This window comes from Schistocerca americana, chromosome 2 (genome assembly GCF_021461395.2).
Source record: "Schistocerca americana isolate TAMUIC-IGC-003095 chromosome 2, iqSchAmer2.1, whole genome shotgun sequence".
Lineage (NCBI taxonomy): Eukaryota > Metazoa > Arthropoda > Insecta > Orthoptera > Acrididae > Schistocerca > Schistocerca americana.
Genome location: NC_060120.1, coordinates 649,017,990 through 649,042,894, shown reverse-complemented (window position 1 = coordinate 649,042,894; position 24,905 = coordinate 649,017,990). Strand labels below are relative to the sequence as shown.

Here is a 24,905-nt window from a genome sequence, read left to right as displayed (position 1 = left end):
TTGAGAAATGACGCACTAGAGGGCAAAAATAATAATAAAAAAAGTATTGGCCATGCTTGTATACCTCGGCGTGGGTGACATTCATAAGCATTCAAGATACCAGTACAACAAGGAAATCAAACTAAAATTTCTTGATTTAAAATTTCTTATGAGCTACTTCATAATAATTTCGACATTTCGCGTAACTTCAGTAGCTTAACTAAACATACTCTCTATTTAAAATTACTGAGCCATTACGTAAGACAGCAGAAATGCTGTAAACTGATTATTGTTCTGTGAAATAAAATTGTACCAAATTATCTGTCTCTTTTTTTCAAACACTAATTAAAAAAATCGTTAGGGAGAGTTTCTTCTTCTTCACAGTGAAAATAGTTTATATCCTACTGATCTGAAACGACGCTATGGTATAAGAAATACTGAGAAATTGATGCCATTACTGTGCAAGGAATTTTCCGTCGTCTTCTTGGAACGTCTTTTTCAAAATTAGTGTGAAATGGTTGAGAGAAACCGTAGGCACTCGAATTGAAGTTGTCACGTGCAAACTTCTGCGGCACGGATATCATTTGTGTTTTGGCAGAATTTTACTGACATTCCGCGTTTCCCGGTGAACTCCGCTTATCAGCTATCGGAGACATCCACGCAGCACAGTTTATCTAATCTTTAGTTTATTGCACTTATCTCGTGTGGCTGTCGAAACAAAAGTGAGTCACGCGACATCGATGCACAGCCAAAGATAGTGACTGTTACACCGTATTGTACAAAACACAGTCAAAATGTGTTTCTGTGTATTTCTTTAGCTTGTGTTAGCCGTTCCGTACTGAGCAATCTCGAAAAAAAAATGTTGTTAGTGGTTCATAAGTTTCAAGTAACCACCAGTCGTAATGATGATTCACTTTCATTTAACTTCTCAGTGATATGTTGTTAATTTCAAAGAAGAAAGAAGGAAGGAAGATTGGCGTTTAATGTCTCGTCTGCGATGGGATCATTAGAGACGGAGCACGTGCGCGGGTAGAAGAAGTATGTGGAAGAACTATCCCAGAATTGGCATGTAGCCATGTAAAACGTAAATCTAAATGGCCGGATCGAGATCTGAACAGTCGTCCTCGCAAGTAAGATTCCAGTGCCTTACTACAGCGTCGCCTCGCTTAGGATTTGCTGCGTGTGAAAGAGCGTTATCCTTATAATTAAACTGTAAGATTAATTTGATTATAAGAGCTATACGATCACATGTAATACAGGACTTTCCCAATACGTCCAACATGGTGTGATTTTCCAATATCGGAGAGCCCTGGAAGTAGTGACAATGTGACGCTTTAACGCGTCTCACTATGGCAGGACAATTATAGAAATAAAGAGTTCTCACAGACGCTCACCGGCAGTCCTTCCTGAAAACCGTTTAGGAATGGAAGAGGAAAAGGGGAGTGGGCGATAGTGATTTTCGAAATAAATTACGCTCAACACCGTAAGATAGCTTGCTGTGTACGCGGTTGTAGAAAACTAAAACGTCTAATGAAATGAGGCGAAAGAACACTGAACATGAATAGTATTAAAAGGTGAGGGAGAGAAGTCTGCCCATTTTTTTTCTAGGAATTATTTACGAGAGATTCGTGCGCCTCGTTTATCCCGCAGAAAGAAAGATTATTGTTAGTAATGGTTTTAAATGCTATGGAAAGGTCGTCTGTTTCAGACATAAAAGTGTAAAGTGCCTTTTTCACGTCATGGGCGTGTAGCCTTAACACACGACAGTCATTTCCAGGAAAGCGTTTTGTTACATTCCCGACAGTAACAGCTGCATGAAGAAATTGCAGAACAAAGCATTGGGAAAATAAAGAAGAGGTTGACCTAAAAGAGAGAGTCTAATAATGTGGGTTGTCTGAATTACAATTGATGCCACACCGTTACCGAATGTTTCACATTTACTCCTATAGTTCTACTGGTCACCCATGAAATATAGGCAGATAACACAGCATTTATGACTCAGCAGCAGCACTAATATTTTATCGCGGAAGGCGTGCAGACCCCTAACATTGCTGCCAATTTCAAGAACAGGCTACTCAGCGTCTTTGAGATTACAGGGAAGACTGCACGCGTTCGTGACATCAGTTGCGGCAATACCAGAAAAGTCTGTAAAAAGGTTGTCGATGTGCAATAAATGGGCGATTAGATGGAGGTGAGAAAATCGTTGTAGACAGCTGAAACACGGATCGGATATGGATAGTGAAGCAAATGAGCCGTGTCCTTTTCGAAAGAAACATCCCGGTATTTTAGAGAAACCGCGGAAAACCCAGATCTGGACGCCAGACAGGGATGTGAAACTCAGTCCTCTCACATACGAGTCTAATACCATACCCGCTGCATTATCTTTCTCGGTACGGAGTCGAGCCGAATTGGTAGTAGAAGAGACATCGACTGAGCAAAATCGCGTAGGCAGGTGTGCTGATACTTGAGTGAAAAACTGCTTGTAGCTGAAACTTTTCATATACTGGACGCTCCGAAACCAGTCACAAAAACTTACGTGTTTCAGTCACGGCGCGTTTCGAAGACTTAGCTTCATCTACAGTTAGCAATCGTGGACTTCAGTTGTCAACGTAGCTTCCATTCACAGATCGGCGAAAGATATCCCAATGAAAACCGTAGAAGAACAATAAATTAATAATAGGCTTCTTTTGGATACTTGCTGCCGAAATATCTGAAGTTTTGTCCTATTTATGTAGTGTGTTATCGTGATGAAATTAGCAGTTGAGCTCAGTTAGAAGTCAAACACTGTTACCTCAAGAGGGCGTTAAGTCTCCGAAGGGCGTCAGGTGCAATAAATGTAAATTTTACCGACTGGTTGCGAAGTGTATTTGTTACGTATAATTTTGTAAGCCGCTTTACTGGCACTACATCTCTTTATTTGTTAAGACGCTCTTAAATGATACTGCTTCATATTATTGCTCAGATGAGTGTGTGAAGGTGAAAGATTTGACCCAGTGGTAGTCCAGTTTGTCATCCAAAAGAACACAAACACTATGTCAGTTGTCGGCGGGCATCTCATAATACTCGAAAATGATAATTTAACAATAAAACAAGTTAGGCTTTGTGATTATGTAGACTGAGGCACCACTTAAAAATTAATAATAACATAAGTAAGTAGAGAATATGTGTACAACAGTAAACAGCTCTGTAAGAAACAAAATGCGGGAACAAATCATTATAATTTATAAAATCATTACAATATTTTACAGGAGTCAAAAACGGGATTACAATCAGACAAAAACAGAGCTATATTTGTGCATAATTGTTTGCCAGAGGCATTATCATGATGAGAAAGAAAACAATCGCAAATTGTTAGCTCATTGTTCGAAGCGCGCTATTGCTAACACGGTTTCGACACCACCTTCAGCTACCCAACCGTCCAAAACTAACAATGAGATCGCTAACTTGGAAAAGTAGCCCCAGGCACTCCCAGAATGCCAAACAAATTTCACTGTCGCAATACCACATTCAGGTAAAGATCGCTCTTGAAGAATCCGCCACGCTCTCTCTTCCTCTCTCTCTCTCTCTCTCTCTCTCTCTCTCTCTCTCTCTCTCTCTCCATCTACATCTGCAATCTACATTTATGCTCCGCAATCCACCCAACGGTGTGTGGCGGAGGGCACTTTATGTGCCAAATTTCATTACCTCCCTTTCCTGTTCCAGTCGCGTATGGTTCGCGGGAATGCCGACTGCCGGAAAGCCTCTGTGCGCGCTCGAATCTCTCTAATTTTTCGTTCGTGATCTCCTCGGGAGGTATAAGTAGGGGGAAGCAATATTCGATACCTCATCCAGAAACGCACCCTCTCGAAACCTGGACAGCAAGCTACACCGCGATGCAGAGCGCCTCTTTTGCAGATTCTGACACTTGAGTTTGCTAAATATCTCCGTAACGCTACCACGCTTACGAAATAACCCTGTGACGAAACGCGCCGCTCTTCTATGGATCTTCTTTATCTCCTATGTCAACCCGACCTGGTACGGATCCTACACTGATGAGCAATACTCAAGTATAGGTCGAACGAGTGTTTTGTAAGCCACCTCCTTTGTTGATGGACTACATTTTCTAAGGACTCTCCCAATGAATCTCAACCTGGCACCCGCCTTACCAACAATTAATTTTATATGATCATTCCACTTCAAATCGTTCCGTACGCATACTCCCAGATATGTTACAGAAGTAACTGCTACCAGTGTTTGTTCCGCTATCATGTAATCATACTATAAAGGCTCCTTCTTTGTATGTATTTGGCAATACATTACATTTGTCTAGGTTAAGGGTCAATTGCCACTCCCTGCACCAAATGCCTATCCGCTGCAGATCTTCCTGCATTTCGCTGCAATTTTCTAATGCTGTAACTTCTCTGTATATTACAGCATCATCTGCGAAATGCCGCATGGAACTTCCGACACTATCTACTAGGTCATTTATATATATTGTGAAAAGCAATGGTCCCATAACACTCCCCTGTGGCACGCCAGACGTCTGTAGACGTCTCTCCATTGAGATACCATGCTGTGTTCTGTTTGCTAAAAAGTCTTCAATCCAGCCACACAGCTGGTCTGATATTCCGTACGCTCTTACTTTGTTTGTCAGGTGACAGTGCGGAAAAGGAAAATGGTATCTACCTAGGAGCCTGTATCTAATATTTTCTGGGTCTGTCTGTCTGTCTGTCTCTCTCTCTCTCTCTCTCTCTCTCTCTCTCTGTCTCTGTCTCTCCCCCTCTCCCTTCCTCCTCCTTCCCTCCCTCTCCCGTTCCCACATCCATCATCTCCACATACATATGACAGCTATGTCATAAATCGTCATTCATCTTTCTGTAAAATTTTCTTGCACTACGCCATCGATCAATGACGTCGTGTATATGGGCAGTGAGCTCTAAGGGACAACATGACTATGAAAACCGAACCATATTAAATCTCCGTGATCATTCAGTCATTGACCTATGAACTGCACGTACAACGTAAGTCCTCGGCAGCAGCGGCCAAGTTTAGCGGTCCGTGTCAACTGTTTTCTTGAGCGGTCAGCAATATATTTGAGGTTATTTTTATACTTCACAATAACTTACACAAATGAACCAAAACAATGACCACCTGCATGTTGATACACCTTTGGAAAGCAATAAAGCAGCGATTCGTCAAGTCTTGGTAGGTTTCCGGAGGTATGTGACATCAGATATCTAAGCACACGTCACACAATTCCCATAAATTACGAGCAGGATCAGTGGACGCGGAGATGGCGTCCAATAGCATCCGAGATATGTTCTAATGGTTTTATATTAGACGAATTTGTTGGCCAAGACGCCAACGTGGGTTCGCTATCATGCTTCTCTAACGACTGTATCACGATTCTGGCCTTGTGATACGGACAGTTATGCTGCCGGAAGAAGCCATTGCCGTCGGGGAGGATATCAAGCATATAGGGATGCATGTAGTCCACAGTGACGTTCGCATAGTTCACAGCTGCCATAGCGCCTTCCGTTACTGCCATGGAAGCCCAGGTGAATGTGCTGCATAGCATAATCTGCCCCCACTGGACTGCGACCATGACGCTGTGCATGATACGGGCAGCCGTTCACTTCTATGGTGGAATATCTATACACGAAGATCAATCTGGTGTAACAAGAAACGTGATTCGTCCGACAGGGCGACACGTTACCACTGATCTCTATGATCCAGTGCTCACTGCAATCGTAGTTGATAGCTGTCATAGTGCTTTCATTAGCGAAAGCACCAGCTAGCGGTAAACACGAGCACAATATCCTCTGTGACTGTGTCTGAAAATACGTTTATGAGAAACTATCCTGTTATATACAAATTAAGAAGTCCCTGACGAATTGTGAAATATATAAAAAAGAAAAATTATTGGCCGTGTGCCGCATTATCATATCCTAAGAGATACACAGTGCTGTAGATCGCCTTAGAAGAAAAAAATTAAGTCAATCAGGGAACTTATAGAATAAAAAACTCGTGGTACTAAAACCTAAGGAACTAGTTCGGCAAGCCTACCAGAGTGCCGTATTTTGGGGCTTTCAACAGCGAAAACACCAGACTGATAACCCACATCTACTACGTGAATCCAGCACGAGGAGTTCATAATAAGGGAAAACAGTAATTAGAAGAAAGTGGAGGACTAAGTCTGTCTGTACTGTGTAGTAGGAGAATGTGCACTTTTATAAATACTGCTGCAAAGTTGCTAAAAAAACAATCATACATCGTGTAGTGTTTCCTGTAACGTGGGCACTGGGGCTTTGAAAGACCTTGTAAACACCTCGACAGTATGTCAACTTGTAGCAGAAGTTCGTTTTTGTGGATAGCTGGAAGAGTGCATCAGAGAAGCGTATGATGTCAAGAATTGTCTTTATCTCACCGGTAAGAGGCATACGTACCACAGATAATAATTTGTCATCAACAGGTGTTCGAGACAATGTCATTGAGGCTGTCCAAAAGATACGCAGAGCGCAATATATCTCCCGAGAGGGTAGTTCAGAATTTTGGTTCATTGAATCTTCAGGCGTCTCCACACCTTCCTCCACCCCCCCCCCCCCCCCACCCCCCTCCTGCCCATCCCCGCTCTTCGCTCTTCTCTTCCTCGCTTTTGTATCTCAGTAACGTGAGGTTTTCTGCGGGGAGAAGTTGACGCACACTACTTAATGTACTAGCCGAAAGTCATCCATATCCTTCCACCATCTCGTTACACACTGTTACCATGTGAGTGATCCCCCTCGAGATATGTGGCGTGTATTCTTGCGTTATTGAATTGCGTACAGTATAAGAACTTCGTCCTACCCGCTGCTGCTGCTCATAACCACAAAATGCAACAAATCATTGCAATGTGTCACTTTGGTGGATGTAAGTCAGTGAAATAGCACCAGAATTTGAAGCAAAATCTGCAGAAGACGCGATTATTTTTCTTTCTATTATTTAGATTATTACCTATTATCTCTGCTTAATGTTCGTCTTTATAGATAAGCGGGTGCGCGTGCAGAGCTGATCTACCATAGCAGTGGCTAGATTCAATTGTGAGACTGCACTTTTGCCTTTGCATTTAACTTGCAAAGTTTGAGACTTTTTATCAAATCACAAGGCTTTCAAGGTTCTTATTTATGATTCAGTTGACGCTTTTTAGGCAGCCTACAACCTCATTAATCATGCGGAATCATATCGCTATAAAATTTTTTCCAGCAGGAAGTTGAATTAGTAATATCACGAACCGCTGTAAATTAATGGAAACACATCAGTCCAGTGCCATGACCGAGGTGGAAACATTGTCGCTAATGTACGAAATTGTTGTCAAGCGGCCCAATTCCCGTTAAGCCTGGTTTGCGCTGGAGCGAACTGGCAAAGAGCGCGAGCGAATTGCAGTTCGTCGTGTTTGGTTGATTTGGGGGAGAGGACCAAAACAGCGAGGTTATCGGTCCCATCGGATCAGGGAAGGATGGGGAAGGAAGTCGGCCGTGCCCTTTCAAAGGAACCATCCCGGCATTTGCCTGAAGTGAGTTAGGGAAATCACGGAAAACTTAAATCAGGATGGCTGGACGCGGATTTGAACCGTCGTCCTCCCGAATGCGCGTCCAGTGCGCTAACCACGGCGCCACCTCGCTAGGTAATTGTGTCTGGTTCGCATTAGATAGCGCCTGCTCGTATTCCGCAAGTTGATCTTCTAACGAACCATCGAAGCGAGTTCTCGTCCTCTACGCTTGGACGCTGGCAGCACAGAATGCTTTTGTCCGCCGTTTGTTTCATGAGCAGCGGAGTGGCCTGGAGAGAATGTAATGTTTGGAAATATAAGGATACAGATGTCATACGCTGTTTGGGATCCAAGAGATCCGCAGCACAAATTCCGAAGAACAGAAATATGCTTGGTAGAAAACTGCCGAAGCACTCAAAGGTCCAAATGGGGCGTGAGAAAGACGATAAATTCATTACATGCTTGCATCAGGTGGGAACGCCGTGAACAAGCACAAGCTTTGATTTCGTATTATTGAAAAAAAGCACAGTATTTTTACATGTAAATAAATACACGCAAGTGATCCTGATTAAAATAATAAATATACGAAATATGTGGTCATTGTCGTTGTTTACTTTCGTTATAGTTACAGTTACGTGGATTATGTGCATCAATGTCACGTTAGAGATTTTTGATGATACATGAAAATCGTTTAACAGGGTTCGCGGTTTCTGCCGAATAACAAACTACGTAGCAGATTTTATCAAGTAGCCTGTGTGACAGGTTGTTTGTATATTTAACATTTCATTAATCATACTTTTACTGACTTTATCTTCCTTATACGTACTTTAATAATATCCAGGATTTGCTTGTCATATATCACTGCAGATATCGGAAACTATTGGAGCTAGAGCGACTATTGAAATGCGAAATAGTTGCTAACTTAAACATCTCCAGTTGTTAATAACCGAAGAGTGAATGATAGCCTTTCTTCAGGTTGTTTTTCGTCGTCGTTAATGTTCTGCATTTAAATTTCATCTTCAGTTGTACTGCGAAGCCAGCAAAAAGTGTCAACTAACACAAAGCTGGAGTTGCATTTTAGTGTGGAGTGCACCATTTTCAAACATTTCACGCTTACATAGGTTAACACCTCTTATATTGGACCCCTTCTTAAATTGAACTGATCAGTAAAAAAGGGGTAGGAATAATAATGGAACCCTCTAGCGCCGTTAAACCGAACCTTGCACTCTCGTCGTTACGAGGAGAACGTTCCGCAATATTATATGCGTATGCTGTGCTGTTTCTATGCTTTTCTTTTAAGTAGCTGTGGTTTATAGCTTTTCGTCCTTACTTCTAAGCCAACAGACGAGTATACTTCAGATTGGGTAAATTGTACTATCCGCTTTGTAAAAAGTGCTTAATAGTGACAGCAATACCGTATTTCTCTTTGTGACTGTACTCTGTTATCCGTACGTCCTTGATGGAAATAAAAATCGCCTGTTGTCCTATACTGGTATTTTCCTATATTAGGCTGCTTATTTGGAGTGATCCAGGTTAGGAAAATAAATCCAAACCAAACTTGGCGTTTTTTTAAATAGTACTGAAATCACTTTTTACTATGAGTACTGAAACTATACTTCAATTTCGTAATTAATGAAGCTGGTACTAGTCATTATCTTTCTTGTTTTGTAGATAATGTCTAAATCTGGTAAATACGGTATCTGGGCGGGAAAAATGATGGAAAGAGCCTTAGATGCCTACGGAAATGGTGTATGGGGTTAAATTGTGCAATTCGCTCTTGCATTGCTCCGAAAGCCGCTTTGAAAAGGCGTATTGATGGAGTTAATATGAACGCGGTAGAAAATAGCCTTTTGGAAGAAGTGTTGATCTTCATGAAAAAGAAGAGAGAGACTTGGTAATTCACCTGTTAATAGAATGAGATTTTGACTCTGCAGAGGAGTGTGCGCAGATATGAAACTTCCTGGCAGATCAAAACTGTGTGCCGGACCGAGACTCGAACTCGGGACCTTTGCCTTTCGCGGGGAAGTGCTGTACCATCTGAGCTACCCAAGCACGACTCACACCCCGTCCTCACAGCTTTACTTCAGCCAGTACCTCGCGTCCTACCTTCCAAACTTTACGGAAGCTCTCCTGCGAACTTTGCCCGCGAAAGGCAAAGGTCCCGAGTTTGAGTCTCGGTCCGGCACACAGTTTTAATCTGCCAGGAAGCTTCGCCTATTAACGTTGTAAGAAAGATTTTTTTGGTCGAACGAGCCGTGATCTTCTATACCAAGCAACTGAAACAACGGAAGCGAACAACTTACCCCACGGATTCAACCGGGAATTGAAGGTGGCTGGTGGCTGGTGGAAGTGGTATTACAAATTTATCTCTTGTCACCCTGGAATATGACAACGCCAGCCTGTGTCGATAGAAGCCTCATAAAATATTAGCTCGTAAGGGAAAACATCAAGTTGGTGCGATGACAAGTGGCGAAAGAGGAAGCAACACTACGGCAGGTTGTTGCATGAGTGTTGCCGGGATGTTTGTGCCAACCATGTTTGTGTTTCAAAGGCTCTGGTTTAAATTTGAGCTCTCTGCAAGAGCTCCTCCAGAAACTTAATTTGCATGCTCACAAAGTGGCTGGATAACAAGTGAAATTTTTGTGCAATGGCTCGAACACTTTATGACACTGTTAAATCGACCAAACACATTAAAAGTTTTGCTTTTGGATAGGCACACTACACAGACTAACCGCAGATTTGCCGCAGTACCTTGGCAAGAGATCACCGAGTCATACTGCACATACTATCCACCGCCTGCAACGTTTGGATGTGGCCTTTTTTAAGCTCTCTGTGTGTTTCGCAGTCAATCTTGTGGCACTTGAATGAGAGAAAACATCCTATGTAGTCTGTTACGCAATTCCAGATAAATGAAATGCTCGACAATTCATAGAGGTTAGCTGCAACAGTTTGTTGTAAACGGATTAAAAAGGACTGGAGTTAAGCGTGTTAAAAGCAATGTTTTTGATGATGACGACTTTGCAGCAGCAGATTCATCAGCAGTTTAAGCAGAAACTTCAACCGCGGTTTCAACAGAAGATTCTGCAGGAATTACAGCAGCAGCCGTTTCTGATCTAGGAAACTGTACTGAAAGTGATACCACTTCTCATCAATATGGAAATCTCTCCAAAATCTGAAACCTACATCAAGGCGAAGCATATATCTCCGCTGTCGAGAAGCAAAGGAGTAAGAAAGGGGAATTGTGTACTGTACTGTTTTGACTTCGTCTCGATATAAAAAGAAGCTGAATACCAAGGGGACGAAGAACGACTTCCTGCCTAGGTGGTGTCGAAGAATGGTTCTGTAAGCTATCCCAGGAAGATGAACAAAGGTACATGGTTGAATGTATGAAGTCCCGGTAGTGGACACATCAAGACGACGCTAGAGTGGGACCAAAGAAGAAGAAATATTATTGTGATGAATGTAGTGAGATTGTTTAGTTGAATTACAAAGTTATTTTCACTTTTACTGTTGGTGATGATATCAAGATTGTGCTAGAATGGGGCCAATGTTGTTACATATTTTTTTCAACATGGTTCAGTGTACGAAACTGAAGGTCTGTGTTAGACCGTGTATCCAGAAATTGGACTACTGTAGATTTAAACTAAATACTTTTTTGGAACTTTATAAATTGTAAATATAATTAATATGTGCGCATTGTGATTCACAATAAATGTGGCTCTAAGTATACATGTTTTCATAATTTGTCCCTGTTCAAATTTTTGATTTAAAATCCCCGTGTCCATAAGTGCTCAATATAGGCTGTTTTACGCTAGAAATTCAGATATCTAAATTCTTCTTTTCCTAAGCCGTTTTGCTTACTTCGTGAAAATCAGAGACTCGCCTTGCAAAATATCTGAATATCACAATTTTGTATTATGGCGGTAACTGTGTGATGTTACGTAGTGTGTGACGATTATTAGCTTCAAAACAATAACACATCAACAGGGTTGGCACGCTATGTTCGTTCCCTCCTGTTGCCTTCCGTTCGCTCCAGGATAAGTGCTTGTTCCCAGGTACAAGCGAGTGGTTCTGAACACTGGCGAATCGTCTGCGAATGCTCATTCATTTGTGTTCGTTTTCATTCTGTTCGGTGTATTCGCCGCTGGCTGGTGGTTGGCACCTCAGAGTAACGCGGGTTGCCTACCGTGCACTGTAGGACCCATTGGTCGCTGCGTCGTGGCAACGTTACGCATTACGTGCTAAATAATTGAGAGGGGACTTGACGGATCATGTTATCACATTGTTCCGACCTGAAGAGGCAACTTGTAGGATACATCTGCAATCACTTTCCGTTATGTGCGGTTAAGCACTGCGGCTGTATAAGATTTATTTGGTTGCGTAACTTGATTAGGATGGAAGTTGTGACACACATTAGATCTGTTTAATTGCACGTGACCAGTCTTTCTCTGTACGTATAACAGCTTGACTGCTGGTGGCTGTCGACCATTGCCGACTTGTCTGGAGCGTTGGAAGAGCTTCTTTGAAGTTTATACACATATTGTTGGGAATTATTTTTGCTAAATGCATTGGAATTAGAGCAGACTCATTCTGGCCAAGGCTGTTACATTCATTTCGATACATTTTTTTCTTGCAGAGACCGTGTTCTAGTTTACTAGCTGTGTTTATTGCACGTTTTTCTCCTTCATATGCACCGAGGTGGATTTGGAATCACAGTTTGTCTGCCCTCTGCTCCATTCACTGATGTACGACAAAAATGTTATACATTTCCTCAAGAAATGACGTACTAGATTTCGTACTCGAAAATAAATTAATGTAAGAGCAGATAACGTATTTGTAATCACTTTAACCTCAAAGAACTATTCAACAGTTCGCATACTTTATGGAAAGTTTCATCGGCACTTCCATTCTCCTGCATAGGCGTGTTTTTCGCTGTATCAGATCGTCTGTTCTCATTTCATAACAACTAATCATTTTATCGTTACGAAATGTGAGTGTAGTGCGCCAATGTGACTACTGGTTGTTTTTTTAAAAATTAGGAAAATTAATTAGGGAAACTAAATAGGGAAGCTAACAGATCAAAGAACAAGGTAGCGCTTTTAATACTTAAAAGATATTCTCCCTTAAGAGCGTACTCGTGCACGACTACCCTGACCTCACTGCAAATTCAGGAAGTTATTCTTCAGATTCATTACACTTTATTGGCTAATCATTCTTAACGGAGACGCTGTAAACATTTTCCAATAAAGCGAAACGCCTCTGTTGAAAATGTTTCTCAATTTGCAGTTCGTTTAAGACGGATGAAGCTGAAGTAAAATTATTTATAACGGCTGCTGTGGAAAGTTGCCACCCAAACAGAGATTTATCTTGTTGTTTTTAGCGTCTGAACCGTTAAAAGATATTTTAGGCCGCACACATGAAATAACGGCAGATAACAATCGCAGCAAAATGTTAGAACATCGCCGATACAGCATTAGAATTAACGGTCTTGGCTAGACTTGGCTACGATGTGAAGACGAACAGATACTCAGTTACTGATTTTATTGATTTTAGTATGTATCAGCAAAGTGTGGAACGGTCGGCAGCGGGGATACGGCATGTACCGGTCGTCTGCAGGCTACGGTTCTGTAGCAGCGTCCAGTGCTGTGATGACTTTGTCCCAAAAGTTGAATACCTTATTTCACCTTGTTCCTCTGCTACTACTGAAATTTCGAGAAAGTGCTTTCCAGGAAGAGTCGGTCAACACATTACTTCTTCCCACATACATCTCACAAAATGACCGCGACGAGAAAATTCGAGAAATTAGAGCGAATGCAGAGGCTTATCAACAATCAAATGGTTCAAATTGATCTGAGAACTATGGGACTTAACTTCCGCGGTCATCAGTCTCCTAGAACTTAGAGCTACTTAAACCTAACTAACCTAAGGAAATCATACACATCCATGCCCAGGCAGGATTCGAACCTGCGCAATTCGTGAGTGGATCCGGGAAAGGGGAGATCGTCAGTCGTGTGGCTAGGACCTCCCGTCGGGTAGACCGTTCGCCGGGTGCAAGTCTTTCGATTTGACGCCACTTCGGCGACTTGCGCGTCGATGGGGATGAAATAATGATGATTAGGACAACACAACACCCAGTCCCTGAGAGGAGAAAATCTCCGACCCAGCCGGGAATCGAACCCGGGCCCTTAGGATTGACATTCTGTCGCGCTGACCACTCAGCTACCGGGGGCGGACAAAGGGGAGATGAGTTAATAGTACCAGTTCCGCCATACACTGCCAGGTGGTTTCCGGATTATTGAGTAGACGTCATCCACAGAACATGATACGCGTCACACGTGGTGAATGGTGGTTTTTTAATTATCACTAGCGTATTCTCCGCCAGCCATAAATTTTACGATCGTCTTTCTCCTGGCACTATTTCAACTTCAATCACCGCGCGATTTGGCGCAGTGGTTAAGGCAGTGCAGACACATTCGAGATTCAGACCCCTGTCTGACCATCAATATGGTTCAAATGGCTCTGAGCACTATGGGACTCAACATCTATGGTCATCAGTCCCCTAGAACTTAGAACTACTTAAACCTAACTAACCTAAGGACATCACACACACCCATGCCCGAGGCAGGATTCGAACCTTCGACCGTAGCAGTCCCGCGGTTCCGGACTGCAGCGCCAGAACCGCTAGACCACCGCGGCCGGCACCATCAATAAAATGATTAGTCTAGCCAGTTGCGATTGTGAACTACCAGTGCTGACAATAAGAACATATCATACGCTAACCCAAGTGCGATCATGGGATACTGCGCGAGTGTTAAGGGCAGACAGACTCCTACTCATAACACCAGCACGGGTAGTCAACAGGGCGCAACGCGGAATACTCCTTCGGCCGACGGGAGCTTTTGGTTCTGCGTCTGCTGAGGCGCTGGAATGTCCACTCGATCTCCAGATACAGGAAAAAAGCTGCTCTGTACTGGCTTAAGAAAGAGCAATATCGTAAACTGCTGAATGTAATTGGAATACGGGTCACAAGCAGGCAGTAAATTCTTGACCAGATCCTCCACCTGTGGCAGGAACGGTAAGTTGATGGCCAAACAGCGAGGCGCACCCATGGTTTTTCCCTAAATATAAAACCGACTGGGAATGAGGCCACTGAATCTATTAAGAGGTTTTCACATTTCTTGATGGGTCACGAGCCTTACGCCACCAACTGGCATCGAACTGGTCGAAGGAAAACCTCCGAAAGTGCCTGTGGTGAAGGCTCGCCGGAATATACTATATCGGCATGTCCACTGTATGCCGATGTTGCAGATCAGCAGGAACTGAATCCGTACGGAAGATTGGACATCAGGAAGATACCCCGATGTAAGATAGAAAGATTCTGGGCAATACTGCCGAAACTACTTCAAGGAAGGTTTGGGTAGCGTGTTACGTAGAGAAGCAGCGAAGACAGCTGTTTCACCAACTGCGACATGGTCGCGTATACAAACAGTGATCCAATACTGTCAAATGTTTATTATTCCAGTCTTTGGTCACAATATCAATCAGGAATTGATACTGTGATCAAAGACTGGAATAATAAACATTTGGAAGACAGCTGTAATCAACAGTTGCCAAAGGCGAACAGCCAACAACGCATGCACGGCGACCATACCACCACCACCAAAGTATATACGCAGCTGTGGGTCTTGTCTCGCCGTCCAAGGAAAACAACCGCGTCATGTGGGCCGGCATGTGGCTGCACTTTCACCTGCAGCAGCCATGCTGCCTCGGAACAGGTGAGTCGTACCCTGCAACCAGCGAGCCGACAGCCAACGGTAAGGGGCAGATGCAATCTCAACGTTTTCTGCAACCCCAAGGAACCGGCAGGGTATGCCTACTGACGGGGTGTAATGGAGTGTATTGTGGAATCAAGCAGACAAGAATTGATGTCCTTATAGTACTGGTAGACGTAGATTTGATAGTAGGTTTGGTTTTTATTGATAGTGGTGGTGGTAAGTTCCTGTGGGACCAAACTGCTGAGGTAATCGGTCCCTAGGCTTACACATTACATAATCTGACTTAAACTAACTGACGCTAAGGACGACACACACCCCCATGCCCGAGGGAGGACTCCAACCTCCGACGGTGGAGCCGTGCGAGACGTGGCAGTGCGCCCTAGACCGCGCGGCTACCCCGTGGTGTGTATTGTATAACTAGTTGCCAGTGTATAGGAAAAATGCTGATGATAGTAGTAATTTGTGTAAGAATGATTACAGTCCCTTCTTAAATTATAGGTAATAGGCTACACTGAAATAAATAAATGTCTGACCATCCAGTTTTAAGTTTTCCGTAATTTTAGTAAATCGCTTAAGAAAAATACTGGGCTATTTCCTTTGGAAAGCACCTATTTGATTTCATACTCTTCCTTGTACAATGCGTTCCTAACAAGTTTGTCGTCTACAAGTCGTCAGATGCCAATCTTCCTTCCTTTCTTTTTCAGCGAAGTGAGATCCTTAAAGAAGAGTATTATCAATTCTGATACATTTTTGAATCGGATTTCAAAACCGGGTAGACTTGCTGATAAAATAATTCTTTATTAACTACCTGTTTTGACCATCTAATCCTCTTTAGGTATCATAAAAGTACTTACAGCATCGCAACGTTCTTACTGTGGCGTCAAATAAAATAAAAACCATCATATCGCACTACCGTCAATAGTAAAGGGCAATACACAGTGTAGAGTGCACACCACTCGGAAATGTGAAATCTGATTATGACTGTTTGCCTTGATTAATTAACTATACCTATAGTACCGTAGTGCATTTTACTATTGACTGTATAAAACATTTTGTTACTGGTGGAGTGACGCAAGGTAGGTTTTATTTTGTTTGACGCAACAGTACGAAATCTGACACGCTGTAAATAATTTTATGATGTCTGAGTATGGTCGAGACACACAAGTTCATAAAGAATTATTTTATCTGCAGATCTTGACGGTTCTGGTTCGGGAATACGACTTTCTTTGAAATGTCTACGGGCTGTGGGGCGCCACCTGCACTATATATTCTTACGATGTCGGAAACCAGTCAATGTAAGGTATTTACGCAATCATTCCAATGTCTAAGATACTCTTATGACAATTTATTAGCGACGCGCTTAGAGTCACTAGTGCTCATCACCGGGCATGAAGGGTCGCAAACCGCTTAAATATTGTAAGTTCATAGGTTTCCGCGGCCAGTTTCAACTTGAATAAAGCGATTTCGGATATTAGGGCGCGTTATTATGAAACGGTTAACCAAAACGCCGACGTTTCGGCTGAATTTACAGCACGCCTCTTCAGGACAACTAACTCCTTGATTCTGATAAAGCTGCCGATTCGCTGTTGCTTACGCATCAACTGCTAGAGTAGCAAGGGCAATATTCTACCGTACAGCCATCCCTCCACACAAATCGTTACTTCGAACTGTCCAGTCGCATCCTAGAGTGCAGCAGCTAGCCGCTCTGAAGAGGACCGCTGTAAAGTCAGTCGAAACTCTGACATTTTAATTATTTTAGGTTTTCATAATGATGCGGCATTTTATTTAAGGTCACTTAAACATTATTTGTACTACTTATAGCAATAATTAGACTATCGCTGTTTCTTGAGTTGCTAGGGTCTTTACTATGTCCATGCATGCACGTCCGTTGGTTGCTGCGGTAGTCGAGCATCAGGCCTCGTTTGTGTAGCCCTATTTTTTTTTTTAAATTTTGCAGTCACTTTTAACTTTCCACAATGTGTTTTTTTTTTTTTTTTTTAAAGTGAGTCTAACGCGAAACATTGTGCTGATACTTAACAACGACATATGTATGTGTCCCTTATATACGATTAATACGTTATATTTGCACAAGCATCACATTATGAAGACAAGATGACCACTGTGCCTGATGATGAACACTACTGGCTGGAAACGCGCAGCTGATAAATTAATTTGATGAGATTAATAATCTTAAACATTTAGACTGGTTGTGGTACACGCATATATCCTTTATTATAACACAGTCACAGAAAAGTTATTTACCAACATGGCTAATGGTTACACAAGGAACTCTTTGCAATCGGAAAACGTTTTGATCGTTAAAGAAATAAGTTCGGTCTGCTTTTCGCGACTCGGCGAAATAAAATAAGACTATGTGCCGGTTGCTGGAGACTACCCGTATTCTCTAGAAACAGCAGAGGTGCCGCAGACAGCAAGTGAGACAGGAGGCGCGTGCGGCGTGCTTGGTATGGTGCGAACACTCACCAGCTTGAGCACCTTGATGACGACCGACACAATGAAGAAGAGGTCCATGGCTGTGTCCGCGGCTGCCTCGGCTCACAATGGCGACACCTGGGACCTGCCGGCCGCGCCCGCTGCTCGCCTCGTCTGATAGCGCCGATAACGGACCGACGGCCTGATAGCGGACTCCTCTAGCGCAGCCGGCCCGCGATTCGGAAGTGCGCCTGGTAAACTCTCCGACGGGCGTATCAGGGGACCGTCTCTCTGCTTGTTAGCAGCACATGCAAGCTGAATCCGTAGCGTGCTGGCGCGTTAACGCGAGAAAGAAAAATGGTTAGGAAATTTAACAAATGCAGGCATCGTCTCCACGGCTGTACGGGACACAACGGCCGATCTAAACCAACCGGGAAAAAATCGCAGCACCAACAATGAGTTGTGCGACATAAACGAAAGTTGGTAGGCGTGTTTCTACACCTGAAAGATGATGCCTACTCAAATTTCGCGCCAGTCGCATAAGAGTGGCGCTAGTAGTGTCACTATGAGCATGCAAATGAGGTTTGCTTTAAATACGCGCTGTAACGGTCGTTAGCGTTGGTTACCTTTTGATTGGTTGTGGTGAGCTGACGTTAGTCAAGTATGCCTTTAAGGCGACAAAGACGCCATTATCGACACCTCACTGAGATTGAAAGAGGTTGCGTAGCAGGGCTACGAGAAGATGGATGTTTCTTTTTTGATATTGCAGAAAGACTTGGCAGGAATGCAGACACCGTAAATGATTGCTGATAGCGGTGGTCGAGAGACTGTACCTAGAATGAAATTTTCACTCTACAGCGGAATGTGCGCTGATATGAAACTTCCTGGAGGATTAAAACTGTGTGCCGGACCGAGACTCGAACTTGGGACCTTTGCCTTTCGCGGGCGAGTGCTGGCGGAATTAAAGCTGTGAGGACGGGGCGTGAGTCGTGCTTGGGTAGCTCAGTTGGTTAGAGCACTTTCCCGCGAAAGGCAAAGGTCCCAAGTTCGAGTCTCTGTCCGGCACACAGTTTTAATCCAACAGGAAGTTTCATATCAGCGCGCTCTCCGATGTAGAGTGAAAATTTCATTCTAGAAACAACCCCAAGGCTGTGGCTAAGCCATGTCTCCGCAATATCCTTTCTTCCAGGACTGCTAATTCTGCAAGGTTCGCAGGAGAGCTTCTGTGAAGTTTGGAAGGTAGGAGACGAGGTACTGGCGGAATTAAAGCTGTGAGGACGGGGCGTGAGTCGTGATTGGGTAGCTCAGATGGTAGAGTACTTGCCCGCGAAAGGCATAGGTCCCGAGTTCGAGTCTCGGTCCGGAACACAGTTTTAATCCTCCAGGAAGTTTCAAGAGAATGTACGGTTGCAAGAAGATCAGGCTCCGGACGCCCACGTGGCACTACTGAGAGGGAAGATCACGTGTTCGGCGTAGTGCCCTGGCGTTTCGTACTGCATATGCGGCAGCAGTTCGCCACCACAGTGACACAACAACCTGTGACAAATTCGGTTACTTCAAGCACAGTTCCGAGCCATACGGCCCGTACGAGTGTACCACTGACCTCAAACCACCGTCATTTGCGACTTCGGTTGTTTCAAGCGAGAGCTAACTCTGTTGCGTTTTCTGATAAAAGGTGGTTCCGTTCGGTGCCAGTGAGGGCCGTGTGTGGGTTAAATGGAGGCCAATTAAGGGCCTGCAACCAACCTGTCTGCTTGCTAGACACACTGGACCTTGAACTGGAGTTACGGTCGGGGGTGCGACTTCGTATGATGGCAGGAGCTCTCTTGTGGTTATCCCACGCGCCGTAACAGCAAAATTGTACGTCAGTCTGGTGATTCGAGCTGTTGTGCTGCCATTCATAACAACATTCCAGGGGTGTTTTCCAACAGGATAACGCTCGCCCTTATATCATTGTAATAAACCAACGTGCTCTACAGAGTGTCGACATGTTGCATTGGCCTGCTCGATCACCAAATCTGTGTCCAGTCGTGTACGTATGGGACATCCTCGGAAGGCAACTGCAGTGGCCGACCAAGTGCAACAGGCATAGAACTCTATCCCACAAACTGACCTCCGGCACCTGTACAGCGCAATGTATGCACGTTTGCATGCTTGCATTCAACATTCTGCTGGTTATATAGGTTATTATTATATCAGCATTTCACATTTACAAAAGGCTGATCTCGTGTTTACATTAACCTGTGGTCTTGCGGTGTTAATCACTCAAATATCTTACCTAGACAAATGTATTCCCGAAATTTCATTAGTATACATTAATTATTTTTGGTGTTGCGACTTCTTTCCGTCTTTTTATTTTGTGCAGATAAAGCGCCAGAGGTCGTGTGTTTTCAAATGGTTCAAATGGCTCTGAGCACTATGGGACTTAACATCTGAGGTCATCAGTCCCTTAGAACTTAGAACTACTTAAACCTAACTAACCTAAGGACATCACACACAACCATGCCCGAGGCATGGCCGGCGGTCGTGTGTTTTATTCGACTAGTCTTGCTCGTTGGACGGGGGGGGGGGGGGGGGGGCGATCTCAGATATTCACTACCATGGTGGTTAAGCAATGACCGTATTTTCTTTGATTCGTTATTTTTTAAATTTTTTTTCTTTAATTTATGTGTTCTGTGTCAAACAGGATGCGAGAATCAATTTGACCAGAAGTGTAGGGCAGAAAGACAACATCAAACTTAGGAATTTGAGTATAGGAACTATGGGTCGCAGTTCACATTTACGACGCTGCATCAGCATCAACTCCGGCTATGTGACGGTCGTCCAGTCTGCAACTTCTTTGCCTTTGGCAGTCGTAAACAAACTGCACTCTATCGCTGTCGCTAAGTGGGACTCGCGTGCATTGCAGAATGTTGGTTTTAAATACCCTTTCATCGTACTCAGTAGGTACAGTAGTCCGACTAGAGTAAGTACCAACGAGTGAGTAAGTATTCCGAAGTAGCAACATAGAATACGGTTTCACATGGGATAAGGTAAGTGACGTGCATTTGGCCTATGGCGCTGTTGACGACACTGCAAGAGCAGCTCGTAAGATTTATTAGGAACGTTATCCACGTCGCAGGCCGCCTCTGAAAAAATACTTTTGTGTCAATTGAAAGACGTATGAGAGTGGCAGGGTCTTTGTGGGCTAATAAGCATGATACGGGAAAGTGACGTACTGTTCGTACCGTTGATTTTGACGAAGACGTGTTACATCGCATAGAGATAGATCCAGTGGCAAGTAGTCGCTCGTGAACTTGGCGCGTAGAGGCACAAGATCTGGAAAGTCGTTCATGAGATTGGTCTACATGGTTTCCAGCGGGAAAAGGTACAAGCTATTGGTCCGGAAGGCTTCCATGCGCGTCTGGAATTTGTTGACAGGTTCCTGCAACGAGTACGGCGACAGTCGCTTTTTCCTGAACGTGTGTTGTTTACAGACGAGGCTTGCATTGCCCGTGAAGGCATTTACAGTTCACATAACAGACACGTTTGGGCCGTACAGAATCCACTTGCAGCGTACGACCAAGGTCATCAAGAGCGATTCGCTGTGAACATGTGGGCGGGAATTGTGAGTGACACGCTCAGATGTACTTCGTGTTTTTGTTGCGTGTATTGAAGTGATAGACTGGTGAATTTCAGAGCACATCCCAATCGCTCCAATTCCTGCATCGCCGGTATGTTCTGTGACACCGTGAAAACAGTGATCAGTTTGAACATTTGCTACGACATACTCACGTTAATTAAATGGTGGCAAGTCTGTGTACAAGAGCATAATCGTTTTTCTTTACTTCGACTTTCTTAGGAAATGCGATTGTTTTCATTTCTGACGATGTGCTGTGTGGTACGTCAGCTGAATGCGATACACTGTATGTAACGCTTTGTGTTTTTCTTGGTCTCTTAATGACTATTACTTACAACTGCGCATAATAAAAACTCATGGCCAGAGGTGTAATGTGGCAAAGCACCAAGATGCACTTCTCAGCCGTTGTCGAGAAAATCGACAGTTGAAAGAAACCGCTGCGGTGAAATTATCTCTACGATTCATAACTTCCTAGAGCGTCGTGGCGCAGCGGTAAGCGCTCGGTTTCGTAATCCGAAGGTCGCCGGATCGAATCCCACGCCATGCAACTTTTTTTATTATTTTTTTGTAATATATATAATGTGTGTGTGTGTGTATTTATATATACATTTGAATTACAAAAAACAAATACAAAAAAAAATGTTCCATGGCGCGAGATCCGATGCGGCGACCTTCGGATTACGAACCCGAGCGCTTACCACTGCGCCACGACGCTGTAGAAAATTATTAATCGTAGAGAGTATTTCACCGCAACGGTTTCTTTTAACTGTCGATTTTCTCGACAACGGCTGAGAAGTGCATCTTGGTGCTTTGCCACATTACACCTCTGGCCATGAGCTTTTATTATGCGCACTATGTATCGAATCTGAATTTCACAATTGGCGGCCTCCCCTTGTTAGTCCGAAAAACATTTGTATGTATGCATTTTCTGTGAATTACTTTTCATTTTGAGTAAAGACGTCCATATGTCAGATTTAAATTACGTTCATATAGCGGCGAAAATACGCAACTGCGAGTTCTAGTTCCTATACTGAAATTCCTTCGTTTGATGCTGTCTTTCTGCAATATGCTTTTGATCACATTGTTTTTCCGCACCCTGTGTGTCGTACCTGAGCTAATGTACACACTGCCTGACAAAGATAATGAAACACCCGAAACGGGAGGAGGAAACGCAGTGAAACTTCGGTGGTTAATAGGGTATGTGGAGGTATTTCATTGATTACAGAATTCAGTCAAATTTACAAAGAGCTTGGCAGTATGAGCCCATTTACCAGCATGCCATTGCACCACCTCTGTCCTGGATCTAGGCACTGATTCGGTTGGGAAGAGTGCCGTAAAGCTGTTGCATCCTCTGCTGACGCAGGCTGTCCCACAAGTGCTGTAACTGGCCCTTGATACCCGGCACACTGGCTCTGGGAAGGAGTTGACGACGTCTCAGCTGGTCCCACACATGTTCTGTGAGGGGCTGATCTGGGACTCTCCTTCGCCACGGGGATACCTCAGTATAACACAGACAGTTCATAGACACACGTGCCACGTGTGGACGAGCTTTGTCGTCCTGAAAAAAAGCCACCATTATGTTGGTGCGTGAGAGGCAACACATGAGGACGCAGGTTGCCCGTGACGTAACGTTGTGCCGTCAGAATCCCTTCAGTCACTACCAGCCGTGACTTGAAGTCATACCCCTCGGGTTCCCAGTGGGTACCCACATCATGACGCCAGCAGTAACACTGATGTGCCTCTTCAGATGATGGAAGAATGGGACCTCTCCTTAGATTCCTCCATACTCGTAGACGACGGTCATCCAGGAAGGTACAGAGCCATGCGATGCCATTCATCGGCAGTTCATGCTTCCCTCTCACGGCATCATTCCAAACGCAGCCGCTTGCGCTGTGTTGTTAACCCCAACCTACGCGTGGGACGGTAATTCCCTAGTCCGATTGCTGTTAGTCTCTGATCAGTAGCACGGGATAACACGGAACGTTGCAAGGAGCCCATTACATGTTCTCGGATGGCAGGTGCAAATGTGAAGGGGTTTACTGTGTGCTTGGTGCACAATATGGCAATCCTCACTTATGGAGGTCAGACGTGGTTGACCGTAATCATCACGACTAATATGCCTGATTTCACGTCCCCATGCAGTCGAAACATCGGGCCAGTATCACTTGCGAATGTCCCATAAACTCCCACGATTCAACTAACCGGCCAAGTGGATATCCGCAGTGAAGTACCTTTCAAACTCTGTTAGGTGCTGATAACACTGTCTTGTAGTAGCATCCGGCCATGTCCTCTGGGTTCTTCGTTTTATTTGTGTTTACTGTACACATAAATATTCTATTTATTCTATTGTGTAAGTGCTATGTCCAGAGAAATGAAAATGATTAGGTTCGAAAATTTATAGCAAAGGACATCATTAATCAACTACAGGTGTGGCACATGGAGTAAGGGAACGCAAGCTGTTGGAGCTTGAGTTGCAGGGTTTACAGGCCAGGGCTACGGAGCGTGGTTAAGGAGCGTTACACTTTTTCAGAGAAGCGTCCTTCACATAAATAATGCTCTTGAGGATGAATGTACGAGGTGATTCCGTAATGATGTTTTAGACTTTCAGGGATGATGGAGAAGGGAAAATGTATGAATTCGAGGTAAATGAGCCTGGTCCGGAAACGACCGAGTCGAAAGCTATTAGTGAAAATGTTTCTGACACCTCTGACAATGGAATAAACGTACTGGTACTGTCGTTACTAAAGTTGTAGGGTAGGCAACTTTCGGAAGTGGTGGTATGGACCAGAACAAGAAAAAAATGTCTATTAAACAAGGACTCTAAAACCGCACCTGTTCAGTGGAAGACATGTGTTTCCCAGTAGCTAAGATGAACAAGTGGTCGTAGCTCTTAAAGTATGCATTTTAGAGCCCTTATTTACTAGACAATTTTTCTCGTTTAGTCCATACTAGCGTACCACGTCTGAAAGTTGTCTATCCTACAGTTTTACCAACGACAGTACCTGTACGTATATCCCACTGTCAGAGGTATCAGAATAATTTTTACTTATAGCTTTCGACTCCGTCGTTCCCGAACCATTAACCATTAAAGTTTGTACCATCATTACGGAATCGCCCTGTATAATGACAAAGTGAGGGCGCAATACGCTTAATTCCTTTTGATTAGCGATCAGTAAGAGATCACTAATTTGTTCAAATAAAATTCGAGGGTGTGACGTTACATACTGCTTCGGACATGGAGTGGGGAGCAATCGGGTATGACTACAGGTCACAGCTGGTAGTTCTTGAGGGAACCGACTCTGATGGCGCTATGGTACGTCATATGGTTCAAATGGCTCTGAACACTATGGGACTTAACATCTGAGGTCGTGAGTCGCCTAGAACTCAGAACTACTTAAACCTATCTAACCTAAGGACATCACACACATCCATGCCCGAGGCAGGATTCGCACCTGCGACCGTAGCGGTCACGCGGCTCCAGACTGAAGCGCCTAGAACCGCTCGGCCATACCGGCCGGCCTGTGGTACGTCACGGACGTTGTGCGTCCTCATGTGTTACCTCTGATGGGACAGTATCGTGGCGCCATTTTTC

At 43.9% G+C, this 24,905-nt stretch overlaps 1 protein-coding gene across 1 annotated transcript in view; it reads right to left on the bottom strand.

The window, feature by feature from the left end:
• Nucleotides 1-17,807, bottom strand: part of LOC124596417 (protein snakeskin-like) — a 29,790-nt gene extending 11,983 nt beyond the window's left edge. The window contains exon 1 of the mRNA XM_047135547.1: nt 17,746-17,807. Coding sequence (XP_046991503.1) covers nt 17,746-17,793 — 48 coding nt within the window. The 5' untranslated portion in view covers nt 17,794-17,807. The remainder of the gene's footprint in view (nt 1-17,745) is intronic.
• Between the last annotated feature and the right edge of the window lie 7,098 nt (nt 17,808-24,905).